We start from the raw sequence: 20,034 nt of genomic DNA, 5'->3' as shown, positions 1-20,034 counted from the left end.
AATGATAGTGGTAAAATTAGAAATATACAAGACCCTAACTACACAATTAGACACATAAGGAGGTTAAAAATAATACTTAACACAGAATTATAAACGTCTAAATAGTAGAATAACATTGTTAAGAAAAACAAGTGAGTATTACAGAAGCAGATGAAATCTGATTTCGAAATGTGTGAGAAATCGGGACTGACGGGTGAAAGAGTAAGAAATGGTTAAGATGCTCAAATTTTGCACCTAATTCGTAGAATTCAATAAATGAGGAGTTTATTTTTAAAACAGATTATATACAGTTTTATATTTTTTGGCAAAATGAAAAACACGTTTTACGCACAAACACTAACTGTTAGAATTTCGAATTTTTCAAAGTTTTGGTAGAACATCAAGTGACTATTGGCATAAGTCTAAGAATTTTCCCCCAATTTTATCAGACTTAAATTGCCAATTTTATTTTGGATATATTCTCTTTTGGTGTAAAACAGTGGATATCATCCCTTTTGGGGGGAAAAAAATGCATTTTCTAGTTTACTTTCAAAATGGATTATATCCAGTTTTATATTTTTTTGGCAAAAAAAAAAAAAAACGTTTTAGGCACTATCACATAACTGGTAAAATTTCGAATTTTTCACAATGTTTCGGTGGAGCAACAAGTCACTATTGACATAAGTCTAGGAATTTTTCCTCAATTTAATCCAGACCTAAATTGGCAATTTTATTTTGATGCATTCCCTTTTGCCGTAAAACAGTGGATATTATACCTTTTGAAAAAAAAAAAAAAAACACACACACACACACACATTTTCCTCAGAAATAAACTTTAAAACTGGAACAAAATATTCAACATATTTTATTTTATATATATATATATATATATATATATATTTACTTTTTTTAAACTCTACTTTATTGATTCCTACTTACTTTATTCTTTTCATTAAACATTTCAAACAAAAAAGGGACCTTGGATCCAATTAAGTATGAACAATGAAACAACCCAAGCCGATTCAAATAACAAGGTTACAATTTTTTAGCACAATCAATCACAATTTTTCATTTAATCATTAATTAATAACAATTTAATAGTAGCATCAATTATTTAATATTAATTCAGTAATCACAATTTGAGGTAGAGCTTGCCGAATTGATAACAGACTTGCACAAGGTGATGCGATCTCTCTTGATAAGGACGGGTATCATGCTTGACTGGAAATGCTCAGCCAGTGCCTCGCTCCGCTATTTTATTTGTGAAATACTTTTGAATCAGAAGTGGCAAATTCAAATTTGGATATGTGCCCTTTTGATATGAAAGTAAATGAGTGGATACTGGCAATAAGGGATAAGTTCCATTTTGCTATAAAAGACCTGGCGAGAAATAAGGAGATGGATATACACCGTTTAGGTGGTAAAACCAATGTTTACGCATTTTTTAACAGTAGATATAAACCGCTTTGAGAAGAAAGAAATTCATAGGTCAACAGGGCTTATATTAGAGATTCTGAAAACAAAAAAAAAAAAAAAAAGTTTTTTTTCCAAAAGTGGATATAATCCGTTTTGAAAGCTTCCTCAAATTCTCCTCAAATAAGCATGCCAGGGGTGATTGTGACTCCATAAAAAAATACCTGAACTATTTTTCCAAGAAGAAAAAGTGTTTTGATGGGCATATATATACACATTACCTGTATGTACACATTATTTATAAACATTATTATTTGCTGGGGCTAAAACTCGAAGTTTTAATTGGACTTAATACGTCCATGTGCATGGAGGGAAGTAAATTCTTTTAATTTTTTAAAATTTTTCAAAGAATGTTTAATTTTCCTTCACTGTATCTGAATCCTTAAAAATTAATTATTCATTTACTAAAAGTGCATAAAGATTTCACAATTAAATAAGTTTGGGGCAAAAGGGGCAGCATGTATTATGATCACTGTGCAATAGGGCTGGGCGATATCCGAATTTTAATACCACGATATATCGCTCTCCAAATATCGATATTTTCGATACATATAGGTCGTTAAATTCATTTTATGGGGGAGGGGGGACTGCAAAGCCTATTACATAAGCATCTGCAATAGAGAAAAGCCATAGTCCATCTTGGTGAATAAATATTTTAGCAATTTATTCTAATATAGCTACAGCAAGGATTTTCGTGTTTGTGTCGGGGGGGGGGGGGATCATGAGGCAGGATACCATAGAAACTTTCGGAGAAATGAATTTAGAAGAATTTAAGTCTTTTAATTAGTGAGTGGCAATTTTTGAGGAAAAAGGGGCTTGGTAAAATTGAGGGTGCCATCACAGTTGGGGGGGGGGGGATGGGCACTCCTAGTTACATCATCTGCATATTAAGATATGCAACAGAGAAACGCTATAAGACATTTTGAAAAAAAAATATTATGGGGGAAAATATCAAGTAACCCTCCTTCCTCTTCTTATCTAGCCTTTATACTATTTCCAAAACCGGCTGTTCTTCATCAATTACCATAGAGATTGTAAAATATGACGGTAGCTTACGCTTTATACCAAACAAAACATCTTCAATTTGGACTTTCGGCTTTTCATTAAACATCAACCTAAATTTTACAAAAGTGGGGTTTTCTGAAAATATAGGAGATCCGGTATTTTCGAAGAGGAAGATACCGGAAATCAAGATGAAAAAACCGAAAATCCGGTAAAGTACCGGAACGCAATCACCCCTGGCATGCTCTTGAACCCAAAATCCATGAACAGATGTGTTTCCATGACTTTTGAGCATTTTTTGCTGAAAATCATGACTTTCCATGACCATTTTCGATCATAGTCGAAATCCATGACTTTTCCTGACTTTCCATATGTGCCTTTATTCCCTGTATCTTATTGTTATTAATGAAATCAAGGAATTTAGCCAAAAAGAAAAACAGGAAAAATGATTGAGAATAGCGCTATTCTTTTGTTTTACTGAATACTCAAGCACCTTTGGAATTTTGACATGGGTGCCCATATGCAAAGTTGCAAGGGGGGGGGGGGGGCTCAAATATTTTCCTCATGGTTTAGCTGAATATTTTCCCCATGGAAACTGATTTCAGGACAGATTAGAGTCATTAAAATTTGACATTTTTAATAACTTATTCATTAATGGCTGGAGAAAAAAGTTCTAAAAGCAAGGAAGTTCTCATTTCAAGGGGGGGAGGCTCGAGCCCCCCTTGCCGCCCTATATGGGCACCCTTGAATTTTGAGCTTATTTTTCACTCCTAGTTGCTGCAAACAAAATGTATTTTTGAACCACAGATGCCCCAAAACGCATTCTTTACCAAGGACAATTGAGAGTACTTCATTAGCACACTATTTAGTATAAAATTGATTAAAACAGAAGAATATTGCCTGTGTAACAGATATTGAAAGAGATTTTGACCCTAATTAGACAAATTGCTACAGTAAAACTTAATCCTGTGGTCAGCACTAAAACAATTTAGTGCTTTTAAAACAATGTTTTGCTAAATATTATGTGTAATTTTGTTCAAATACATATTTGTCTAAAATGTCAACGCAACAAACTAAACGGCAAAAATAAAACACTTCAATTCTAAAATTCCACTAAAACATTTTGGTCTGAGTGGGTAATAACGACTTACTTTTTTCACTAGTTTGAACCCTGCATATAATAAGCATTATATTTGACTCGAAATGCAGAGTAAATTTACTTTGTTCAAGCTAGTTTCTACTGTATAGGTTTTGATACTATGAGCTGCAGCTGCAGTTAATATGAACAAAGCTCGTAATGTTATGAGACAAATTAAATAAATAATAAGAAAAAAATTGCAGCAATCAGAAGACAAATCAGAAAAATTTTTCAGAAAAGAACAAAAAATAAATAAATAAATAAATAAAAAATGATGTTTAAAAACAATAATAGCTTTCTTACTGTGAAATTTCTTCAAATAAAGCTGTTCTTTCTTTCGGACTTTTCATAGCAATCGATTCTACAGCTCCTTGGAAAACAAGAAAATTCTTTGCTTTTACATTGATTCCAAGGCCTTCCAATCTTGCAGTGTAATCTTGGTGGCCGACAGACTAGATAATAAATAAAAGTACAAAATAGAAAAAATATCTAAAGAAATGAAGAAACATTAAGTTAAAATAAATGGGTTTGAAAGAAAATGTTATTTTTTTGAGGGTCATCCCCCTCCCCTCTCCTTTTTTATTTGAACAAGTGTGTATAATTTAAAAAAAAAAAGAGCGAGACTCATTTTTAAAAAAATATATGTATGAGTTCTAAATATATGTGAAACAAAATGCCATATTCTTTGAGAATCTCTACCCCCCCCCCCCAATTGTTGCCATAACAAAATTTTGTAATTTAAATAAAAAGGGTTTATTTTTTAAAAAATATATTTGAGTCACAGATTTACATTCTATTAATTACATATTTGCCAACTTGGAAAAATCTCAATGTGTACCATACTTCTGTTTAAACAATAAACACAAGCTATGTTATAACTTAAGTTATGATGCACTGATTTAGATGACAGTCTAAGATAAGAACGGCTAAAAATAATCTATACATTTAAATTTTCCAGACTTTTTACCAAATTTTTCCGGAAGTTTTTCCGGAACTTCAGAAATCTAAAAATCTGCTCTAGGTTTCCTAAAGGTTTTTAATAATTAAGAAATTAGAAGAAATTATTTTTCTTCAAGTTTTTATTAACTATATTTTTGTTAAGCATGGTAAATACTAGAGTGCCTTGAGAACAGAGTGGCGACAACAGCAGTGTTTTTTCCCCCCGGACAAGCGCGGCCGCAACTTTTGTCCAGATGCGACGAGAGAAAATTTTGACTGTTTGGCGATTTGCCACCAAGTGTGAATCGTTATCGCGGTTTTGGCAGCAGACGTGACTTCAGCTTCTGAAGCATTTCGCACAGGCTACTGAGTTTCTCTCCATTCTTTCTTTTCACTTATCCGCCAAAAACAAATGCATATATAAGATTTCTAAGAAAAACGAATTTGAAAATGATAAGCGACATCACCATTTTCTTTACATATTATGTGTTTTGTGCGCGTGAATGAAAACAAAGTAAATGACAAAATTTAACTTTCACAAGAGAAACGAATCAGGGAAGAAGACCATTACTTTAAAAATAAAAAAAAACCTCGACTGAGTCGCAACTGTAGAATCAAGAGGAAAATTTGAAAATCCTTTTAAAAGCCTTATATTATTAAAAATCAATGTCAAGTATTTTATTTGCTATTGAATAGAAACTGGCAACATATTAAAATATAATTTTAAATCATCTATATATATAAAACGCTTATGCGTGGCGCAAAACGAGCCTTTATTTCTTTCTCTCTGTTGGCAACGATCCGCTTTGTTTACGTACGATCGGTTGTTTACAAGTGCTGCAGACTCGCTTCTAGCGTTAGATGTCTAGCGTTAGAATTTTGATTTTTGAATGAGTGTTTTCGATCACTTGAATATAATTTACAAAGAAAAGAGCAGTGTGCTTGGGAGTCTTTAGATGAAAGATTTAAACGCTGATCGGTAAGAAATGCTGCCGATAGGATTGGGCGCGCAAACGCACGCCGTGAACCGCGAATTGCAAATCGAGTGAGTTCTGTAAGTGTTTTCAAACTTATTTCCGGTATAATCATGCACTTTACTGGAGAAAATAGTTGAACTAACAGTGATAGTAATAAAACAGGAGAAAAATATTATTTTATTTTTAAAAAAAATGCTAATAATCACACTGATACTTATCCACGAATACCACTTATTTTATCCGATAGTAACGTGCCTTTTTAATTCAAACGCGAACAATTTCCTGTTAGATTAGCCTTCCTAATGACTATAAATAACGCACAGGGTCAAACTTTTGATAAAATTTGTTTAGCTTTGACAAAATCACTTTTCAGTCATAGACATGTCATATGTAAGGCATTCAAGAGTCATATCATTTGATTATGTCTCTCATACAATTTTCTATCGTGTATGCAGAGAAGTATGATTTTCTTTTTTCTTTTTTAATCCTTTGCAAAGTTAATGTTGATGTCGAAAGGTTTTTTCCTTAACCATAGTGCTTACAAAAAATAAAGTTCCCTACTTACCAGGGTTGCAGAGTCTTGCCCTGACTACATGTTTTTTAGAGATTCCGACTCCTTTACCCAAAATTAGTCTGACTCCGCAAATATTGGCAGAGCTGCGAATTTTGAGAGAAAATTACCGACTCCTTCTCTTGAAATTTTAAACCTTCGACTCCGACTCCTTTACCATAAAACCAGTTCGACTCCACAGCCCTCCTGTAGCTTACCATCAAAAGAAGGTGGATGACCTTAATGCAAAAAAATCATTTGTAATAGGTTGTTTGTTATTATTTTGGAATAGATAGGATAAGCAAGACCATGCCTCTTACTATTTGGTGCTTTCTGGAAGATTCTACCTATTACAAATGATGCAAATGATGTTTCCCTTCAAGGTCATCCGCCTTCTTTTCGTGGGCAAGCTTTACTAACTGCAACCTGTAAATACTGAAGTTTTTTTTCCAACCACATTTTTGTATATACAATGAAGCAACGCTTATACGTTTTTGAAGGGACTATGAAAAAAGCGTACAAATGAAAAAATTTATAATTGGTAAAGATTAATGTATATTAGACTATCCAGTGACAATTTAAAAAACGTATAATTGATAAAAACGTATTGAAGAGAAACGTATAAACCATGCTTCACTGTATTATGTTATTCTGCATAGACTAAATGAATTCATTGGACAATGCAAAACATGTCACTTAGTTTTGCAATGCATTGAAGTTAAGAACTGAACAACAATGACAAAGTAAAGCAACAAATTGAATCATGAAGACCTGAAGAGCGAAACATTTCACATACTTTTGCAATGGCATTGATGTTAAGAACTAAACCACAGTGACAAAGCAAAGCAACAAATTGAATTGTGAAACCTGATTTTACTGCTAATATGTTCTAACAAAATCATTTTGACCCTCTGCTTTATTTATAGTCATTAGGAAGGCTAATCTAATGGGAAATTGTTTACGTTTGAATTTAAAAGGCACATTGCTATCGGATGAAATAAATGGTATCCGACGTATGACAAATATTAGAGTTATATAATAATCAATAGTTTTTTTTGCTACAATAATATGTTTCTCCAGTTTTATAATTATCAGTGTCTTAAGTCAACTCTTTCTCCAGTAAGGTGCATGATCAATCTGTAAATGTGTTCGGAAACATTTGCAGAATTCTCTCAATTTGAAGACGGTGTGCATTTATGCACCTTCGCCTATCGGTAGCATTTCTGACTAATCTGCGTTCAGATCTTTCATCTAAAGACTCCGTAGCCCACTGCTCTCTTCTTCGTAAATTATATTCAAGTGCTCTGAAGCCCAGAAGCTCAGTGGTAGCATTTCCCGGCTGCAGGTTCAGGTTTGATCTTCGGGTTGGGCATGATTGATTCAGCTGTTCATTCCTTCAGTGGGTCGATAAAATGAGTACCAAGTATGCTTGGGAACAAAACCCTGGGGGTTCCGTTTTAGGCTGACCTCTTAACCGGAACATCTGCCTAGCACCCCAGAGTCCTTGGTCAGAAGGAGTGAGATGGGTACAGTAGGCCTTCGCCCTCATAAGCTGTCGTGCCACTGGATTTGATTTCTTGACTCTTAAAACACTCATTCTAACATTTTTTTTACTAAATCGCTGCTTTCAGAGAATGTCAGAAGTTGCTTGCTCTTTGTAACTGTTAGACATTCTAAAACATATATACACACATATTTTGACACTGAACATAGTATAGTTAATGACCATGAAATGTTTTTAAGTGTGTTAACATTGTATGGTTTTTTTCACTGCAATTTCTTTTGCATTAAGTAAATGTAGGAAATAAAGATTATATTATGTTTGTAATTTTAGTACAAGAATGTTCCTTTGCATACTTCTCTCAAAAGATAATGGAATGGAAAACTTTTGCTTTATAATAATCCAGTGCACGAGTTGCATGCCAAAGTAATTGTCCCCTTTAAATGTATGAAAACCATAAGTGTTATGATATTTAAATAAAAAAAAACATTACCCTTTTTTTAATACAGATAAAGCTAGACTAATATTTAGTGACCGGTGAGCGAGCGTAGCGAGCTTGGATCGCGAAGCGATCCGAAGGAACTGTGTAAGTAGTTCCGGGGGTTGGCGAGCGTTAGCGAGCAGGGGGCGATAGCCCCCTAGTTGCTTTTAATTTCCTTGTCGGCCAACAATGAATTCGTTTATCAATCGCGTGAATAAAGGCTTAGTCGTTATTAAAATCTGCTTTTAAAAAACGTTATAATTCGAATTCTATGAATTATGGAAGTTCCAAACACAATCTATCAGACGCAGAAAAAAATTCTCTTTATTTTGATGTTAAATTTAAAAAGATTTAATTATGTTTTCACTGCAAAAATTGCGAAAAACCTTTTAGACGGGTTTAATTAATATCTTCGTTAATGAATGCCATCTAAAGATGCAACCTAGCTAAGAACACACTCGTTCAGCTCTCCTTTCAAACAATTTTTTTTTTTTTTTTTCAAAATCGGTCTATCCGTTTAGGCCAGTTTCAATTTTCTCTATAATGAATCATAAATAATAAGCAGCTTCATAGAATTAACTTTAAATAGTTTCCATATAATAACTAATATATATTTCTTTTTCTCACAATCAAGATGCATTTTATTCTCACATAATTATTTCATTTGAGTAAAAATTATTACGGGATGAAACTCATTTACAAGCAACTAACTTCTAAAACCCGAAAATCTAACGCTCCTGAAGCGGAGAATGGTTGCCGCAACGTTAGTGAAGCCAAAAAGCCCGCCAACACTATGGGAATCCAGAATCTCAAGATAAATGCTCTATAATTAAATCAATATCTCGCTTAGAGTTCCAAAAATGATAAAAAGTGATAGCCTATACATTTATGCACTTGAGAAATAAGGTGAAATGTCAGCACAAAACTAATCATTCACAAAAAAAGCGTTTTTCTGAGACCCATCCAATCTTCCTATGTTAAGTCTACGAGACTTTCGTCAAGATGCCCTCCGGCGGACAGAGGTGCTTTCCCGCTTCTCAGGGGGGATGTGCTTGTCGTCACTCTGATCATTCAAGGCACTCTAGTAAATACTAGAAATGTAACGAAACTTCGGCTAGATTCACTGAAGTTTCAGCCTGGCAGAGTCGAGAGCTGTGATTCGGCCTGAAACAACTTAAGCTGCAAATTTTCATTTACAATTATTATTATTATATAAGATTTTTCTGTTCAATTTAAAGTTGTATGTTATGATAAATCATAACAGAAATGCATATTTAATTTTAAAATTTGTGTGCATTGAAACCTTGGAGCTAGAATTTATTCAACAAACGAAGCAGTGAGAAGCAAAGGGATTTAAGTGCCAAAATTAAATTTTGAGACAATCAATTTTTAGTGTTAGGGTTGTAGGGGGTTTTTAGCTTTAGGGCAAGAGAGGGTACTATAGCTCTGGTGGCTGCTGCTATAAATTATGACTTAGAAAAAAAAATCAGTGAAAGCCTCCGTAGGATAGGAACTTCAAACGCATTTTGCTTGAAACTTTAAAAAGTCTATTTACATCCCCCTGCTTCTCACTGCCTCCATTAATAAAACATTTATTAACAATATATTCATTTTGAAAGTTACATTACATTATATTTAGTTTATAATATCATTAAAAAACTTAAGCTTTAAAATGAAGCTATATAAATATCAAACATTCTTCAAATATTTTTAGATTTGAAACAATAATGATGCTATTCATATATATAAGGGCGGATATGCGATTAATGTAACTTAAGTAATTTGTTAAAAAATTGTATTTCATTTAACCGTTAGTATGAGTACCATATTTCAGTTTTTTAAAGAGATGCATCAATCTGTCAACACATTTTAAATCATTATTTAGTATTCACTGGTCAATGTATTTTTCCCTTTTACACCTTTTACTCAGTTTTTTAATAAATTGTTATTTGTTTTGAAGTGAGTATAATTCTTTTCCCCTGGACAGAAATAGTCCACAAATTTTCCGTTGGGCTTGCTCTAATCCGCTTTTAGTTCCTCGAACTTCGGGTTGTTTCAACATGGTAGCAGGCAGGTCCAACAGTTTTCATTAAAGTCGCCAATGTGACATCACTCACTTAAGCGAAACCCCTTTCCCAACCTTTAATCTTGACCTTTTCCTAAATTTTCTTCTCCATTAAAAATTCGGCAATAATATTAGTCGGGGATAATTATTTATCCGAGTATCATTATCAAATCATTGGACATCAAAGAGACTGATTACAGTAAACAAAAACTATTGTATTTAGTGAAAACATTTTATAGGCATGTTATGAAATTTTCAATGAAGCAAAAATCCTGATAATTACCTTTCCATCAATTCTATATTCAGACGAAGATCCAATAACAAGACGAGTGAAATGTGTCTCACTTTTATCATTGTTACAATAAATGGCTGTCACATGTGCCCTGTTTGAAACAGGGGCCCCAATTGGAGCCCCATGAATAAGTTCCTGTAACATAAAAAAGATATATGCATAACTGAAATCAAACATAAGGAGTTTGTATTAATTTGCATTTCATTAATAATTAAAGAAATACTGTTAAACACCTTATAACCACCTGAATAACTAAAGTAAAGAAACGAGAGTCTTTTCATAAGTTACCATAAAATCCCAAAACTACCCCCCCCCCCTATTTTCAAAACAAAACTTGTTAATTTCAGGAGGGGGTTGGGAGGGGGGGGGGTTATACTCAAGATTTTTTTCGAAAAATTAATCAAAATAACTGTTTTTAGTGGTATTAATTTTAGACTACAGAAAAGAAATAATAAGTAAATAAGAGTTAATATTAATGAAGAGTGAGAAATTAATTAAATAAAACCTGTCATAATTTTCTTATTGTAATAAATTGCATGTGGGCGCCATTTTTTTTTCAAAAGACAGGATTTTGCATTTTAAGTTGGCAAAACCCCTATAATTTATCGATTAAAAATACATCATGAGATGAATGTAATAAGGTTACAGTAAAAGAAGCAAAATCATAATACTCTTGTTCCGAAACAGAAGCAAAAATCCCAATCAAACCACAAATTCATTATGAAAATCGTAATTTCAACTAATGTGCCGTACAAAATTTGCGAACGTAAAAACAGGCAAATCTCTAACTCGATTTAGTAAAATATACAATTCTGTTGATCTTAAACTCGTAACTCAAGTACTTTATTTCTCCTTTAAGAAAGGTTATTTTTAAGTTTCGCGCTACTTTTTAAGCAACGCGTTTCCAAAATGGAGTGTTTAAGATTGTTTATTTTCACAAGTCAGAACAAAAATATTCCTCCCCAAATGAATAAAAAGCAGTACAATTACATAAAGTTCTTTTGCAATACATATATGAACAAAAAAAAAATAGTCGCCCTTGCATCAAAAGGAGTCGAGACATTTTCCAAGGAATATATGTGGAGACCGTTTTTTTTTTCGTTTAAATAATCTTTTTTTTAGAAAAGAAAATCTGCACGAGGAGGGGAAACTAAACCTCTGTAAAGCTTTATAAGTAAAGCAGAAAATGTTATCTTTTTTTAGAGGGAGTGGCAAATGAAGATGATCAAACTTTTTTTTAGGTAAAGGGGGGGGACTATAATCGATAGGGGGTTACTTTCGGGATTGTAAGGTAGTATTAACCAGCTGAATTTAGCTTACAATGCCCGTATGCTGATCTGAAACATGTTTTCCTTCCTAATACAAGAAACCAAACTTACCCTAAAATAAGAAATAACAACGACAAAAAGCTAATTGCAGATAACTGCAGAACATAGTTGCAAGGAACGCCTTTCTCGATACAAAAGGAAGAAGCTTATGGAGGAAGACACATCTGACAAAAGCATCCATAAGTTTCATCCATAAGCTCATTTCTTTTGCATTGAAAAAGGCCTTCCTTGTAACGTAGAAACATGTAATAAAAATTTTTTTAAAAGCTACTCCAGAGAAAAAAAATATTTAAATTTTTGAAAATAAATTTTTAAAAAAGTATTACAAAGAAAAATGCATTAAAAGCGCTTAGTTATCTATAAAATTTTTAGTAAAATGATATTTTTTGTAGCATTACTATAAGTTGGAACTATTTTAATTTAACAAATGGAGTTACATGTAGTCAAAAAAATAATTAAAAATAGGACTTATTTGGCTTGTCAGAAGCACAAGCTCAAATTTTGCATCCATGCAATGTTTAAAAACAATAATAATATAGATTTTATTTTGAATGAAACTTACACTCAATTTTTTCACTCGAAGACAAGATGTTTTTTCGCCCAGAACAAAACTGATGGCATCCATAAAATTTGATTTTCCTGTAAAATGAAATGAATCAAAATATTACATCATCACAAGAAATTTCAACCTCACTTATTTGCTTTTATACAGCATTAAAAAATGATATTCAGACCTAGATAATATAGACAAATATCAAATAGAAATTCAAAATTTGCAGAGTTTTAATATTTTGAAACAATTTTATTCATTGAACAAAATCTGTTACTTGCGAATTTTGTGTTTTGTCTAGTTGATACTCAAAAAGACGTGAGAATACTTGAAAAAGAACATGCTAGGTGTGCATAGTGACACTCTTACTAGCATATAATTCGTATTTCTGAAGGGTTCGAAAATATTTGATTTTTGATATACAGTCAATTCCCTATAACTCAAAGTTTTAATCAAATCCCGACCCCTTTGTCTTTAATTCCATGCTAATTATTCTCAATATCTCGAAGTTAACTTCCTTTAACTCTAAGTTTTTTTCAAAGATGACTTGAAATTTATTTCAGAAGAACGAAAAACAAAAGGAAACAAACAAACATGCGACTATGAGGGAAAAATTATTCACTTTCACTTACAATTCCTGCCCAATAGACCCCTAAAGCAAGAAGAGCCCCTGTTGAGCCAATGTGCGATAAAGGAGTTATACGTGCAGAAATGAATAAGCTTGTTTTCTTTTGTTGTATGGAATTATTTACACTTTGACATGTTGCTGGACTATGAATTTGCTTTTAAGCTGTCAAGTCAACTGACTGTACCTTTATTCAAACGCTGACTTAAGTTAAGATGCATTCCCCTTCATTCTTTCATTCGATCATTTGCTGATAAGTTCCTGAGAGATAGAGTGACTTTTCTTTACTATTAAAGATATCTAAGCAAGTACTCTGTTAATGATATTAAAAGAAAAAGATAAACTTCAAAAGCAGTATGAATCTGAATTTGAAACGAATGAAGATGTGCACCTTTCCTGAAATAGAATCAGCTCTATTCAATTGGCTCTAGCAGTATTGAAATCCAATCCATGCTTTTGATTTTTTTTTCTCTCAATATTTTTGATTAAACTGCATATTGTACTTAAAAACTTTTAAGATCTGTAATTTTATTCATTATATGAACATATTAATTAAAATATTTGATGGTTTTTAATATTAAAATGTCGAAAACCAAAACTAGCAGTAAGTCAAACTTCCGATAAGTCGAAGTTTTTCGTTGGTCCCTTTAGATTCGAGTTATTGCAAATTGACTGTATATCAGACATTTTGATATATATTATATCTGATCTTTTCAATCAGCACAAAATAAAGTCTTCAAAATAGTAAATGCCTCCTCACACTTTATTTTCTTATAATATTGTTATTACAATATGTAGACATAAAATTAAGGTTTCGTTCATTATTTATGTCTAATATTTCATTTAACATTTTTATCAATTTTAATGGGGTTAATTTAGCATTAGCTGTTTTATTCATTTTTTTCTCTCAGCTACTTTTGCAGTTATATGATTTAGAAATAAAAAATATGCATTGGTTGGTGCAGTCATAAGACATTTTCTTTTTTTCTGACCAACAATTACTATTTAAGTAGGCACTTTTGATATGAATTAAAATTGCTACATTACTAATAATTTTATGAATATATAATAAAAAAGATATATTGCAGTCGGATCTCGCTACAACGCGATCCGACTTGCGCAAAATGGCTATAAGGAGAGTTTTTCATAAGTAATGTTTTTTTTGTTGCTGATGCAAATTGTTCGCTTGCAGCATGAAATTTTTTGGAAAGGAGCTGTGGAGCGTTAGAATGGGCTTCGTTGACACTAAATATTGGTTTCGTGAACGGACTTTCATTAATTTAGCATCACTGAAAGCGGAAGTTCACACACCGTATTAGTCTAAACAACGCTTTGCTTTTGTTTATACATATAACCGCTTTGATTCTTAAAAGTTTTTTTTCCTTCTACATATGAACGTTGATAAAACAGAATGGCTCCCAAACGAGCACTTTAATCTTAACGGTGAAGTTCGGTGAAGCTCGCAGAGTAGTGTCTGAGCAAAATACAAACATCATGAAAATGGAAGCGAGGCCAGAAATAGGGGTGTTCCCATACTGCATAAACCATCATTTTTATAATTTTAAAAATTATAATTAAAATTACGATATCCACTATTCAGTGCTATTATAATGCAGTAATGTACTTAATGTAAGTTACCCTACTATTTAAGTACATGTATCTATAGATTTTGTGCTTTATAACAGTAATCATGTTAAATAGTAACGATTTTTCTAAAATACAGAAAAAAATCAGTTCTTTATAAAAGATACGATAATACATATATAGTTAAAAAATGGTTTTAAACAATTTGAGGGGTGTTAACACATGTCTGAAATAATTGGGTATGCTTATAAAAATTGTCTAAACATATGTTGTTCCACAACGCGCAATTCCGACTTACGCGAGGGGTCTTGGAACGCATCCCTCGCGTAAGTCGGGATTCGACTGTATATTACTTTGTTTAATACATCATAAAAAGATAATACATAACTTTTTGATTATTTTTAATAAAAAATGAATAATTTACTTAATTAATTTTTGCATTGAAAATACCATTGTTGAAAAAAAATCAAAATAACATGATATTTTCTAAATAAATATCTGATATATTTCGTGATTATCATGATATATATCGACCAACCCTGGTTGGCAGCAATATAGGACTTGTGAGGTATACAGTTCTCTTTCTTCGTTTTTCAGAAAATGTTTAAGAAATTATTTCAGTTTGCAGACGCTTTTACATATCATCTGTCTAATGATATGGACATTGGAGACCTAACTTCTTGGTATGCGCACTAAATTGTGTATATTTATTTTTAATGAACAAAATAGAGTAAAGTTCCAACAATAACAGTAGCAAATATAATAAATAATAACAACACTTTTTTTTTGGAGCCATCAAGATTGCTTAATTCTGTCACTTTATAGCGGGCTGACTTTTCTTAACTATTGTCCTTGTGATTGGTAGATAGAAATATAGTACTTTTAAAGGGAGTGTGCATTACGCTATATTTTTTTAACTTAAATTATTTATGGTCTTTTTGTATGACGTTTAGATGAATGAAAATCTGAAACTTGTGCAAAAATACAGCTTTTCAAAACATGGAGTAACCAACTATAAATCACAGAAATTCAAAAAAAAAAAAAAAAAAAAAATTAGAAAAAGTAAACTATTTTGAAAAACTTGGTTGTAATTCTTGGTTTGCAAAATTTTAATCATAAGAAACAAATTCAATTTCTAAACAATCAAAATTGCTGACGAGTATCATCCAATGTTGCTTTTAGAGCATTAAAATTTCTTGTTGGGAGAGAGTTTATAATAGAAAAGGATAAGTTGATGTTAATACTGATATTATTTTCATAAAAATAAATGAGAAAAACGCTAACTGTGTTTCAACGACAAGAATATTGAAAAAAATTACGATTTTCTAAGACTATCTTTTTTGAAGATGTTCTCACAAAAGTGTTAAAACTTTTTTTCTCTTATTTACTTCACTGTTGCATTGTTTTTGACCTAGTTAACATTAAAATTAAATGTATAAGAATGATCTAACATAATTTAGATCTAGCATTTTTTTAAAATCATTTTTTAACAGTAAAAAGTTGGTGGCGATTATTTACCCCAAAAAGAGAGTGACCCATAATTCCCCCTGTGACCCTATGTATAAGCTAAACAAGTTGATAGCAGTGCTGTCACTGAATTTTACTGCTAAAAAAATAGTTGCTTCACAGCCTATAATATGAAAAATGGTCTTCAAAAACAGGGTTCCCCCCCCCCCCCCAAGATCAAGGGCAACACCCTCTAAATACCGGGAAGACTACCCCCAAAGCAAGTGTCCATCAACCCCCCCCCCTTTTAAAATTTCAACGATGCAAGACTATGGAACGACCGTCCCCCCCCCCCTCCCCTAGGTGGGTTCCCAACCAAAATAGTCACCAGGTAAGGGAAAGTAGTTTCTAACACAATGCGTGCGTTCAAAAAGTCTAACGAAACTCACTGGCTTAACGAATGATAACTCTTCGGTTTTTCGTTACCCGCGTTCACTTTTTGAACAATCAGTTAAAATTAAAGATGGCGGACGTTAGGTTACCAGACGACCCAGATCATTGCTTTTTCGGAGGATATGTATTTTGAAGTTAGTGATGAAAAAAAGACTAGAGGATTTTTCTTTTGAATAAAATAAAAAAAGGAAAACAAATTTTCAGAATCCTTTCAACTAAATTTCATCTTAATTAGGATAATTTTTTAGATTCCATCATTGTTTCTTAGCACAGAACAACAAATAGTACTTTTTGTAAAAAAGAAAAAAAAAAATATGTTCCCACACATTCTATTTTCTGCCCTACTGTTTGTAAATATTATTAATTTCTAAAAAATCTAAAAAAAATTTATAGAAAACAGTCTCTCGTTTACTCTTAATTTGATGTATCCCTGGTATATGCAGAAAAAGTCACACCGACTCTTTAGATAGAAAACATTTCACGATAAATCTACTAACTTTTATAAAATCAGATGATTATTATTATTATTTTTGTCATATTTGTCTAGAACAAATGAATAATGAAAGTATGAAGTATTTATTTCAATTTCTTTTACTGAAATTTTCTCAACCCTGCAAACCCTGATGTTTTATCGCTACAAGCAGAGTCAGATAAAAATATAAAGTATCTGCACACATAACTCAAAACTATCTGCAAGATAATAATTGTCTATGACATAAAAAGGGGGGGGGGGGCGAGTTCGGATTCCAAACATTTTTAATTAAACCATTTTTTACTTTCTAATTTTCCGAAAAAAATTTAATCATAAGAAATAAATACATTTTGTAAAAGTTAGATAAGCTAAAACAACGTTATAAAGCAAAAAAATTGCAAATAATTGCAGGTAAGATAGTAGGTAAGCAACTGTTTGCCAATGCCTAACATGTGAGCCTATGGATGCAAAGATCTAAGCGAAATTTTAAAACCAAGCTTCTTTTGGTAGATATCTTTTCATTCGTAAGCTCATATAGTTTTGGGAATTATATCTTCACAGCAGATCTTACAATGGAGGGACATTTCTTTTCTTAAGCTGTCAAGTCAAGAAATCAATAGGATACCCAAATTTCTGAGAATGAGAGAATTGATCAGTTATCACTTGATGAACAGGATAAAAGAAAGGAGGATTGAGATTTCAGTAATTTTTTAACAGAAAGAAAAAAGACAGGTGAAAAACGAGAACATTACTAACGATTACGCAGGTCCGAAATGAATGTATCCGGACAGCAGCAACTTTTTCTTTCATTTGCTGTAGAATAGCGAATATATTTGCGTCCGTCTGTATTATCTAGCTATAATTATTACACATTACATAAACAATAATATTTTAAAACAAATTAGAAGTAAATAATGAGAACCTCTGAACGATTATGTGTCCGAAACGAATGTATCCGAACAGGGGCGAATATATCCACCTTTCGCATCTGCATATATACTATCTATTTTTAATTTTTGCAAATTAAATAAATAATATCAATTTAAAACAAATTAGAAGTGAAGAGTAAGAACTTGAATGATTATCACGAGATGCGCATGCCGCAGCGAATGTATTCGAACAGCAGCGAATACATCCACCTTACGTGCGGGTGTATATAATATATATTTATAATTTTTATGAATTAAATAAATAATATAAATTTAAAACAAATTAGAAGTAAAGAGTAAGAACTTTTACGATTATCGAACGACTCACTAACTCCGCGGCGAATGTATCCGCACGTCAGCGGATGTATCCGCGCACAGCGTGCGCCTACATTATCTAGCTCAGGCTACAAGATTTCATATGCTCCAACAATAAACTCATTATAAACCACATAAATATCGCATTTAAAACATAAACATTACATGCACTGGGCGCAGCCATGTTTTCTAACTGAGCTAACCACGTCTTTCCTTCGTGAGCTTCGTTAAGAATTTCGCTTCACGAAACTAACCGAGTTACACTTTCTGAACGACCAGTTAGCTAACGCGTTCTCTTTTTGAACGCCTCGTTCGGTTAACTCGTTTCACTTGTTAAACGAGTTCGACTTTATGAACGCACCCAATATCTCATTTTTTGAAAAATTGCATTTGTCATACTAATGCAATGAGACTTCAATAAATGGTTCTATCTTGTCTGCGCAGTAGTGAGCGGGAGGACTCACAGCAGAGGGCTAGATTTGTACACAAGGAAAAATTTCCAAAAAGCTCCCCAGTCGATGAAGAAAATAAAATCCATCTACATTTTCTCAAAAATCAGCACCAACTTGGGTCTTCAACAACTTTATTATCACTATTATCAGTGATGAAAATATTTTTCCATATGTAAAAGCATGATAATTTAAGGAAAGATTATGTTATGTAAGACTTTTTTAAAAAATTTCAACGTGAACTCTTTGAGTGTTTTTATACTAAATGAGCAGTATACAACAAATTTCCATTGTGAGCGTCAAAATGACACTAGCAGGATAATGGAATTTTTTTTTTTTTTAAATTATTAATAATAAAAAGTCCAACGTTAATACTCTTAGAGATTGAAAATGTTAAAACAAAACACATTCACCATGGGAACAACCATCATAGCAGGCATTTCAAACCCTTTGTTTTGACACATCATAATAAATTTAAAAAATAAATAACTGAACATCCGCCTAAATTAATGGGATTTAAATCACTATTTTACAATAAAAACAAGTTTGTAATATTTGAGAAACATACAATTTCGAAATCGGAAGTAATGACAACAAGCGAAGAGTTTATAAGTGCCATTTTGACAAGTTTAAATCTCCATAGTAGATGGCACGCAGTAAACATATAGGGAATATAAATAAAGAACTTAATATTCTCACTTTCTCCGAAAAAAAAGCATTGTAATTAATGCGTACCACTAAAAAATCATATAGCTACAGTTTTGTCAAAAAAATTGAAACAGATATTGTACCTAGAAGCAAATTGTCGAAGTACTCTAAAATTTAAAATCTGATACACACCTGAGCCATTGGGTCCGATTATTGCAGTAAACGGTTTTAAAACTCCAATTTCTTGCTTTCCACGATATGATTTGAAATTCTCAACTTCAATACACTTTAGAAAACCCATTTTGGAACAAAATATACAATGATTTAACAGTTCATAACCTTTAAGAACAACATGTTAAAAATCACAGGACATAAACACATTTACGCGCCGCGCACAACTGATGCCATTTTGTACGTGTCAGAATACAAAAAATAACTAAAAGGTAACTCAACCCACAAATCCCAACGATCAAAAGAGGGCGTGGTTATTGGGAACGCAAAGTAACTATAGGTAGCGCTATAAATCGGATAAAAACGAAACCAGCTTGTATGATACAACGCTTTGCTACGGTACTAAGCTAATAATTTACTTTTCAAGGGCGCCCATATGCAAAATTGTAATGAGGGCGGGCTCAGATATTTTCCCCATGGTTTAGGAAGACATTTTCCACATGGAATTATGATTTCAGTGCAGATTAGTTATTAAAATTTGACATTTTTAATAACTTATTCATTAACGGCCGGAGAAGAAATGTTTTTACATTTTTGCAAAGAAGAAAGTACTAAAAGCAAGGAAGTTCTAAATTCTAAGGGGGGAGGGCTTTATCCCCCACTTGCC

The 20,034-nt window shown here is 32.3% G+C and overlaps 1 protein-coding gene across 1 annotated transcript in view; it reads right to left on the bottom strand.

Moving 5' to 3' along the window:
- LOC129228312 (structural maintenance of chromosomes protein 1A-like) overlaps positions 1-19,583 on the bottom strand; it is a 74,647-nt gene extending 55,064 nt beyond the window's left edge. The window contains exons 1-4 of the mRNA XM_054862987.1: positions 19,389-19,583; positions 12,288-12,364; positions 10,389-10,532; positions 3,896-4,044 (exon numbers count right to left, since the gene is read on the bottom strand). Coding sequence (XP_054718962.1) covers positions 3,896-4,044; positions 10,389-10,532; positions 12,288-12,364; positions 19,389-19,497 — 479 coding nt within the window. The 5' untranslated portion in view covers positions 19,498-19,583. The remainder of the gene's footprint in view (positions 1-3,895; positions 4,045-10,388; positions 10,533-12,287; positions 12,365-19,388) is intronic.
- Between the last annotated feature and the right edge of the window lie 451 nt (positions 19,584-20,034).

Source organism: Uloborus diversus, chromosome 8 (assembly GCF_026930045.1).
Source record: "Uloborus diversus isolate 005 chromosome 8, Udiv.v.3.1, whole genome shotgun sequence".
Classification (NCBI taxonomy): Eukaryota; Metazoa; Arthropoda; class Arachnida; order Araneae; family Uloboridae; genus Uloborus; species Uloborus diversus.
This window is presented reverse-complemented; position numbering and strand designations above follow the sequence as displayed.